At 37.7% G+C, this 9,233-nt stretch overlaps 1 protein-coding gene across 1 annotated transcript in view; it reads right to left on the bottom strand.

Annotated features, from left to right (window-relative positions):
- Window positions 1-1,743: 1,743 nt before the first annotated feature.
- DGKH (diacylglycerol kinase eta) overlaps window positions 1,744-9,233 on the bottom strand; it is a 157,822-nt gene continuing 150,332 nt past the window's right edge. Inside the window, 1 exon segment of the mRNA XM_042838892.1 lies at window positions 1,744-4,921. Within this exon segment, the coding sequence (XP_042694826.1) occupies window positions 4,832-4,921 (90 nt within the window). The 3' untranslated portion in view covers window positions 1,744-4,831.

Raw genomic sequence — 9,233 nt, 5'->3', positions numbered from 1 at the left:
CTAAACATTAGTAATGCAATCATTAATAGCAAACATTGAGCAAAATGGAATCACTGGGGTCTGGAGGTTTTTTTCGTCCATATCCACTGTGGAATTATCTATGCATAATATAGAGTACTAAATTTATTTTAAAGGCAACATTGCTGTATTTCATCTCCTATTTGTTTTATACTTTACTTTTATATTATGTGTGGAAAGGTTCCAGTCTTCTACAAAAGAAATCTAGATGCAATAAGAAACATGGATTATTTAACCCCATAGTAAGATGCATTATCAAGGCATTATGGCTTTTTCATTAAGTGAATTAGTACCAGTGAGTTCAATTAAAGAGTAAAAACTGGCAGGTTTTGTATTTCCTACAAAGAGCACAGGAAAATACAAAATATGCCATAATAAAAAAGAAAAATCAATTCCTCTTGCCTGAATTACAATTATACAACATTTCAGTCTGAATTTCTTTGGGCAGGGATGGAGAAAGAAGGTTGTGTTCTATTTATTATTTAGAGGACCCAAAGGTATTTACTCCAGTCCCAAAGTAAGGAATCCTTAGGAATAGTCGTGGAGGGTTTTTGAACACCTGCTTTCCATTCTGTTCTTCCGTAAGTTTAATATATTTTTCGTTGACAGACGCTGGTGTTTGGGAGAAAAAATGTTGTTTAAGGGCAAATACATAAAAATGTATCATGAATAAAATTTTCAATTGCCATCTTATAAAAAAAATTTGCACAAGCTTTTCTTTAAAGTACTGTAAAACAAAAATAAACACCAAAAACCTAAAAACACACAGTTGGCTGATGTGATCCAGTTTCTAAAAAGAAGGCATTATGTACTACAAGGCAATATTTGTATCACCCAAATAAGAAGCTGCTAAGACACCTGAATGCAATTAGCTGGAAAAAACTATAGGAAAATGATGAAAAACAAAAGCACTCTGAGCAATGCCATTTTACAACTTGCTTCTCCTCTTCTTTTTGAAGTGGAGCACATTCATGTACATGAAACTAAATGATCATTGTGGTCCTTTTCAGCCTAGGCCATTCTATGATTCTATGAATACCATCCACTTCAAAAAAATGCTGATTGCTTGGCATTGCTTTCATAGATTTTAAGGTACACTGACAGACAGTAGAGTTGTGTTAGACTACGGAAAAAAATGAATCCAGTGAGTACTGGATAGTGATTTTTGTCTTGAATCTAGTATGTTGAATTAGCCTCCACAAAAGCTACTGGGATAACTAGTTTTCCAGAAAATTAACTACTTCAAGGGAAGTTGCTTACCTTCTTTGGAAGGCTTTGAGGAGACCTCATTGTGGCCTTCCAGTACTTGAAGGGAGTGTATGAACAGGAGGGGGAACGACTGTTTACAAGGATGGATAGAGAAAGGACAAGGAGGAATGGTTTTAAACTGAGACAGAGGAGGTTTAGGTTGGATATTAGGAGGAAATTTTTCACACAGAGGGTGGTGATGCACTGGAACAGGTTGCCCAAGGAGGTTGTGGATGCCCCATCCCTGGAGGCATTCAAGGCCAGGCTGGATGTGGCTCTGGGCAGCCTGGTCTGGTGGTTGGTGACCCTGCACACAGCAGGGGGTTGAAACGAGATGATCACAGAATCATAGAATGGCCTGGGTTGAAAAGGCTCTCAAAGATCATCTCGTTTCAACCCCCCTCCCACAGACAGGGTTGCCAACCACTAGACCAGGCTGCCCAGAGCCACATCTTTATGGTCCTTTTCAACCCAGGCCATTCTATGATTCTATGATGATTCTATGAAATGTTAGAAAGTATGCTTTGAAGTGCTTTAAGCATCGAGATTAAATTATAAAGAATTCGGTGTGTTAAAAATGAAACTGTGTGTGTCCTCAGTTCTGGGAGCTGGGACTTTGAAAGCAGTAGGGAAAAAAACCATACTTGTAAATCTACAATAATCACGAGATAGCAACATTGCATTCGAAAATCAACCTTGACAAAAGCCACATCTCGTAACACAGATACAAAACACGACCTCAAAAGAGAAATCCTGTGAGATAGTTTGAGCCTCCTTGTCCAACGCATTTGGAACTGATATTCAAAACTATTCTAAGGCATAGAGTTGTATGAAACGTGCTCTCTCGAACATCTATTATATAAAACATAACTGTTGCCTAAACTACTTTTTCTACTTGCACTTTTTAAAAAAACCCTCTGCTTTAGGACAATCAAAATTGAATTCTTTGGTGATCATTTAAAATAATGGAACTTCGTAAAGACAAGTTGTCCTACACTGAGGCAATTTGAAGAGTGTCATAAGAAAGCTGCATTCCAAAACAACACTTTGTCATTCTTCCTGCCTAAAAGCATCTCCTTTTTTTTTTTATACTGTGTAGGCCTTTATAGCTGTCATCACATGGCCTTAACTCAATCCTGTTCCAGAGCCCATCTTACTGCAGTGCAGATAGCAAGACTGAAAGCTATGGGGAGAGTGAATCAGGAAAGCAAAGAAAATAATATCATGAATTATGTCCTCAACTTGACCAGGTGGACTAACTACATCATCAACCACAACACTGACACATCAGAATTGTGCCACACATTAAAATATAGCTTAGCTTACAAGGAAACAAAGAGAAAAGGACACGTAACTTGTGAAGACTCGGCAGATGACATTTGGTCATCATTAAAGGGGTCAACGTCAAGTACACGAAAGAAAAAACCTTTCCATTGTTTGCATATGCTTTTAATACAACAGCATGAAAATAATGTCACTTGGTGAATGGCTTTTGTTTCTTTCTGAACCAAAAAACTAATGGAGCATTGCCTTTTACTTTTGTTTGTTGACCAGAACAATGAATTATGTCCACAAAGCTCCCAGAGCGGTGACGGTTTAACCTACAGCAGCAAGAACGGGCAGTACTATAAATGGATATAAACAAAGCTTGCCTTCCTCCTTTTTAACTTTACTTGCAATAGAACAATGAGGGGAGCACATCTGACTTCCCAAGGGATGAATCTCACCATCCTCCTGAGAAATGGAGGACAAAATCTGGCTGTGGTACTTGGCGTTGTCCCCTTTAAGTAAGGAAAAGCTTTCGGCAAAACAAATGAAACCTTACTCTGCTGTCTACTAGGAAAACAGAAATAGATATTAACATGGTTGTTAACTTGTAAGAATTGACAAAGATACTCAATAAAGCATAAATCAAGAGTTCCTGGGGTGGGAAAGCTGCACTGATCAGAACAGCAAGACAAGCAGTTCTGTGCAAGTTCTCTGGCATGTGATGCAGTATCATCTCATCTCAGCCACTGAAGCAGGTTCTGTGTGTCTTAACCCCTAGATATTATGTATGTTATTTTTCTACTAGATTAATACTTTGTGAGAAATTAACCAGAAATTCAATTATGAAGCTATGTTTTGTTTAAGTAAATTGTAAATAGCCTTATAAACTCTAGTCTAATGCAATTACTAAACAAAGATGGCTTTCATTTTTAACCTTATAACACTCACAGATTACTAGTTTGCATGTGAATCGTATTTGCATGCATAGTGTAAAACTTCAGATTCTCTTAATTTTTTTATGATCTACTGATGTAGGAGTGCTGACGAACAAATTGATGCCTCTGTAAAGAAATGCATACAGACAATTTTTTAAATTAACAGTATATTAGTAATGAGTATAAGCTGACCCCACAAAAATCAAATCAGCTGCTACATTTTAACACTTTCCTTATTTATGTGTGATAAATAAATCGAATTTTCCTGTAAGAAATTTTCGTTAATCTTTCAACCTGCTTTTTTCACAGCAGAATAAATAAAACCATTAGTTCCTAAAAGCTCCGATATGCTACGGATGTTTAAGATAACTGGATAACTACATTTAATGCACCATGAGAAAATTCCTTATCATTTTCCATGCAGGAAGCCAACTGATATTTTTGTGAGGTACTGATCTTTCAAAAATACTCATAAGTTAGTTACCTGATACACCTTCTTTACATGGTATATTTAAAAATCTAACTGTACAACGTCCCAATCATATATAATGCATACAACTTGCTGAATATGGCACAAATGCTCAAGTTTCCACACCCACACATCCTTTGCCATAGAACTCATTTAGGAATAACACAACACTGAAGAATAGAAAAGTGCCTGGAACCGAAAAAGGACACTCAAGTAGTAATAAATTAATTCTCATTCAAACCGATATAAAAGTTGTTCAAGTGTTTAAAGTATCAGATATGTCATGCAACGGAATGACAGACAAGTCAGGCAGGCACACCATGCATTATAGTTGGCATTCAGAGTACAAGAAGGTATCTTTCCCCATCCTGCGTGGCCCGTGAGCGCCTGGTACCTGAGGCATTGCCAGACCCGCGTGTGGAACCTCGGAAGCGGCCACCTCTCAGGCTCCTGCACAGGAAGCTGTAGGGGATCTGTGCACAGGAAGGGCAACCAGACAACCTCGTGCTGTACGGCGGCATCTTGCTGCGTTGTAAGAGAGAGGCATACTGAGCTGCATGTAAGCAAAGCGATCGTTTCTTGATATATTTTCCAGTCAGTGCAGTTCACCATCAACTGATTTACCAAAATGTGCTTATCTGAACTGGCCAAGTGTGAACACCAAGAAAACTCCTTCACAGAATGCATAACCATTTCTTTTTTTTTTCTTTTGGCACAAATTCTCTTATGCTCTTGCAACAAGCTCTTCGCCACACAAGTACTGGGCAATGCTAGCCTGTACGAACACGCTAGCGCTTATTCTTCCATACAGTAAACTACAAAGACAGCCAAGTGCCTGCAACGGCTTCGCTTCTCCAGCAATGTTCCCTTTCTTCTGAGAGCACCAGCACAATTACACTTCAGACAAAGGGGTGTTCTTGCTGAGCTCCTTAATTCCCTGGAGAATTCGCTTCATATGACCCACTTTCGTTATCCCCAGGTCCTACAGAAATCGAGAAAAAAAGGGAGAGAAAAAGAAGAAAAGTCATTTACTTTTTTTTTCTTTTTTTTAAAGGCCATGATTATTATCTAACCGTGCAAAAGATGTCTAGAAATGCGCTAACCGCAATCAACATTAACTTGATAATAATCTATGGCTCTAGCAAATGTCACCTAAAACAATGCTTACAGCACACAGTGCATCTCTCTTTGAAAATTACTTACCTGCAATAACCATATAACCAAAAGTATTACAATCTTTCAAAAACATCTTTTGCTTGACTTCTAAGTGCAAGTCTCTTCGTAATTTCTAGAAAAATGAACAATCTCCCCCTCCTCTCTAATGCAGTAATCAAATGCTTGGTAGGATGAGATGGATTAGAGCTTCTGTCCAGCTCTGTTACTTGATCTGTGGGCCTATGATGTCTGTCTGAAGCAAGTAGCACACACATCCCCAGTTTCTCAAGTGAAAGTGGATGTAATGGCATGTAGGACAACTTCCCTTCAGAGAGCAATAGAAAAGGTAAGCATCTGTTTTTCATTCTAAAATGGTTCAGCCTCCTAACGTGGACTGCCTTGATGATTAGAGAGCTGGAAAAAATTTTCTCATAGACATGACTGTCACATCCCAAAGGAAATGGTAAAAACACAAATGCAGATCTCTTTCAGGCACCACTCACACAAACGTATCAGTTGAAGTATTTCTAATATCAGTTTCTTGGACCCATCTTTGCCTAAGTGACAACAGGCAAGAAATTCTTGCAGCAAAACTCTTCCAGCATTAGTAACAGCTTAGAGAACATTCTCCTCCTATTTTTACTTGGTCCGATAGTCAGAGAAACAGAACAGAATGCCCAGCTGTGTTAATGATCCCCAACTGCACTAATGAATTTTCATCTGATGTTGGTGAAAACCTGCTTCTGTTGTCTGTCAAACCCAGCTTTGAAAAACTCTTTAAAATCCTTGTGTTGGTCATGTTGAGCTAGTGGTGAATTCAAACAGTATAGTAATTTGTAGAATAAACCTTACCTAAACAGACCATGATTAAAGAAAAGTCTGAACAAATTTCTCTACCTATCCCTCTGAAATAAAAATCCTTTCATTTTAGTAGGAGACTTTTCCATTATGAAGACATAAAAAGGAATGGAGTTGAATTAATGGCTTGAAATAATTGTTTTCATACAGAATAAAAGATGAAACTATATGGAACGTTCTTTGAAAAGCTTACATAAAGGCTGCATCTACCCTTCTACAGTCACAGAAACCTCAGAAAACCTGCAGTGCACATTATTTAAAAGTGTGCAATTCACTTTGCATTTGCATTTCATCAAAGCAAGAAAAGGTTGGCATGAATTAATTATTTTGGGGTAAAAGCATAGATTAAACAGGCGCATTAATTTTCAGAGTCAAGGCTGAACTCTTGTTATGTTAGAGATAAAAAAAAAAACCTGGTTGTTATTTCAGAAGAAAACTGTAAATAACTTCAATACACCAACATTTGTTACAGCACTTTGGCACAAAGGTGTCAATATTAAAGAGTTCACAATGTGCTCGAGTCCCCAGACCAAGTGCTGTTCATAAAGCTATCAGAAAAAAAATACTTGATTTTTCCATATTGCATTTATATTTTGTTTCCACTAATGCCTTTCACATCAGTTTGTGGAGAAAAATAAAATAAACAGTTAACTATAAAGTAGCACTGATTTTTAAGTTAAGAGAGCTGGCAAACTTGTTAAACTCATCCAACGATGACGTTAACCTTTTTCATCATGAATTTGGTGCTGGAGAATGTTTTCTTATTTATGCTAAATTTAATTTTCCAAAGACTCAAAAGCATGCAAGAGTATTGAAACTACTGAAATTCCCCTGCTGCTCTGTGGCAGAAATTCCATCCAATGTAAAACCTGTAGGACACATTCCAAACTGCAAGAAGCCACATATACGTAAGTTTAAGAACTTCCAAATCTTTCAGAACAGTTCTCATAAGTAGAACTATTGGATAAGCAACATAGCAACATACTGTCAGACTTCAAAGATCAGAAAAAAGATCTGATAGTATAAAATTCCCAGAAAACCAAGCCACTTTTTCCACCAGCCTTCACAAAGTGTCATCAACAATGCCTATGCTATAGTGAGTAGAGATTTTAGTTTTGTTTCCATCTTAGTTGAATGTGCTATAATGTAGATGAGACCAGCAAATCTCAAAAGATTTACCACAATTTATGCTAAATTATGTCACAAAAAAAAAACCAAAAAAACCCCCAAAAAAACAAACAAAACCCCCCAATCTCTGAATTTCCACGTCTGTGTAATAGACTGGTTTGAAGGAAATTAGGAGTTACGTATTCTTGACACTAGAAGCTATCTCAGTTTACTACTGATCTGGGGAAGTCTGCAGAAATTCTCTTATCTCAAGCTAGAAAGGTCTGCTACAAAAGCCTTCCATGCATCTCCCAAAAAATGATCTCCAAAGATATCTTGCCAGAGTATGAGGAAGAAAACAGCCTGTTTTTTGTTTTTTTTTCCTAGCTATGGCCTTAAAACTACGGGATAACCTCTCCATATGCTCTCCCGACCCAATTTGACCGTCTGGATTGTCTTCAGCAGGGAAAGATCAAAATATCTTCAAAAACAAAAAACAAAAAAACCAACAAAACAAAACAAAACGAAACCACAAAAACGTTGGGAAAGAAAAAGCTGATAAAAACTATTGCAACAGCTTGACGGAGTTTTTCATCTGCATTACATAATAGTGATTAGCCCTCTGTCTGCTTAGCCAACAACCGTTTATTCCAGGTTTGCCCCACAGATGTTGCTGGTAGAACATACCACCAGTGTAGAGCTACCAAGCATCTTATATAAGTAGGGCTTACTATTGACATCTTCTAGATTAGAACCTACCCTAGTGGCACAACCAGTGTCAAAGGACATCACAAGTCCCTACAGTCTAGTAAATCTTAACATTTTCCACGCAAGAACTTTTCTTTAAAGTGATACTATAAAAGACATAGATGAGATTTCCCAGTCCTCAGCATACTCTTAGCCTTCCACTCCTCATTAAGCTGACAAAAGACATGGAAAACCTTAATGGAAGACAACACTGCTGTAGAGTTCTAAGGAAACATCACCCTAGTCCAAGCAAATGTGTTGCAGTTCTGATTATTACTAAGTTGTACATATAGAGACAAGCTGTCAATGGTAAGAATGACAGCATCTACTTTAGAGTCTAGTTTCCAATGAATTTAATCATGAAAGAAGGCTAAAAATAATCACAATGAGCCTCTTGCTGTATTTTCTACAGCACATTTCACAATTTCCAGGCCTTCTTCAATGGAAAGAAAATCAAATATTGCAAAAGTCTAAGATTGCCCTAACTAAAATCATGAATACGAGACTAGAGAATGGGTATTATTGGAGGGAATAGATGGACAGAGGTATCCAGTTCCTCGTTTTCAAACATTTGCCATCTGCCACACATACAGTAACTTGGAATAGGTCCACAAGCTATGCAGGAATATGAAGACAGACATCCTACCCAATTCTTCAGCTAAAGTATCGATCTATTTCAGTGACACTTGCAAAGGAAGAGAGTTTCATCAACTCCTTCTCCTTACTGCTTTTCATTTCTACTTCTGACACAGATAGAAAGGTGAGCCCAAGGGATTGAATTAATATGAGCAGCTATTTTTCCTGTCATAGATCTGAAAGGTCACTGGGGTAAATGCTACACATGGATTGAGAGACTGTCAATCGATGACTATGCCAATTAATCTGGCAAGAAAGCACAAGCCTTGCACTGGAGGAGAGGCTGTAGGTAGAGTATTGCTCACAGAAGCACTGAAGACTCATCTGCACATCTCAATAGAAAAATGGAGAAAAATTTAGCAGGGCAGCTGGTGACCTCTTGAGCTCTTGTTCTACATATCACATTCTACCTTGACACTAGTCCAGGTCACTGGTCAGAAAAACGCAGGACTCCTGAGCAACCCTTAATTATCTACCTGCAGAGATCAGGATCCAGATGTAATGAGCAGGATGAGTGCTATATTCTGTTATTTAAGTTCAGTTCAGCTTAACATTGGTCTTAACCACCATCTTTGGCAGTTGAACTTGATTATCTTAACTTGATTACCAACTGAACTATTCTATTTGTTTCATTTCAACAAACTTGATATCATATTTTTATAAACATTCCTTAACATTTTAGCAGAATTTTGCATTGCATGATGCTAAATTTCCCAGTTAAACTTTAAGTGTAATATCCATCACTGGAGCATTACGGTTGCTTGCCTGGAGGGACTGCCATGCAGTATTCT

The sequence above is a fragment of the Centrocercus urophasianus genome, unplaced genomic scaffold (assembly GCF_019232065.1).
Source record: "Centrocercus urophasianus isolate 14NV4802_14NV808 unplaced genomic scaffold, USGS_Curo_1.0 seq_9, whole genome shotgun sequence".
In the NCBI taxonomy this organism is placed as follows: domain Eukaryota; kingdom Metazoa; phylum Chordata; class Aves; order Galliformes; family Phasianidae; genus Centrocercus; species Centrocercus urophasianus.
Note: the sequence above shows the minus strand (reverse complement) of the source record. Positions and strands in the feature narration are given on the sequence as shown.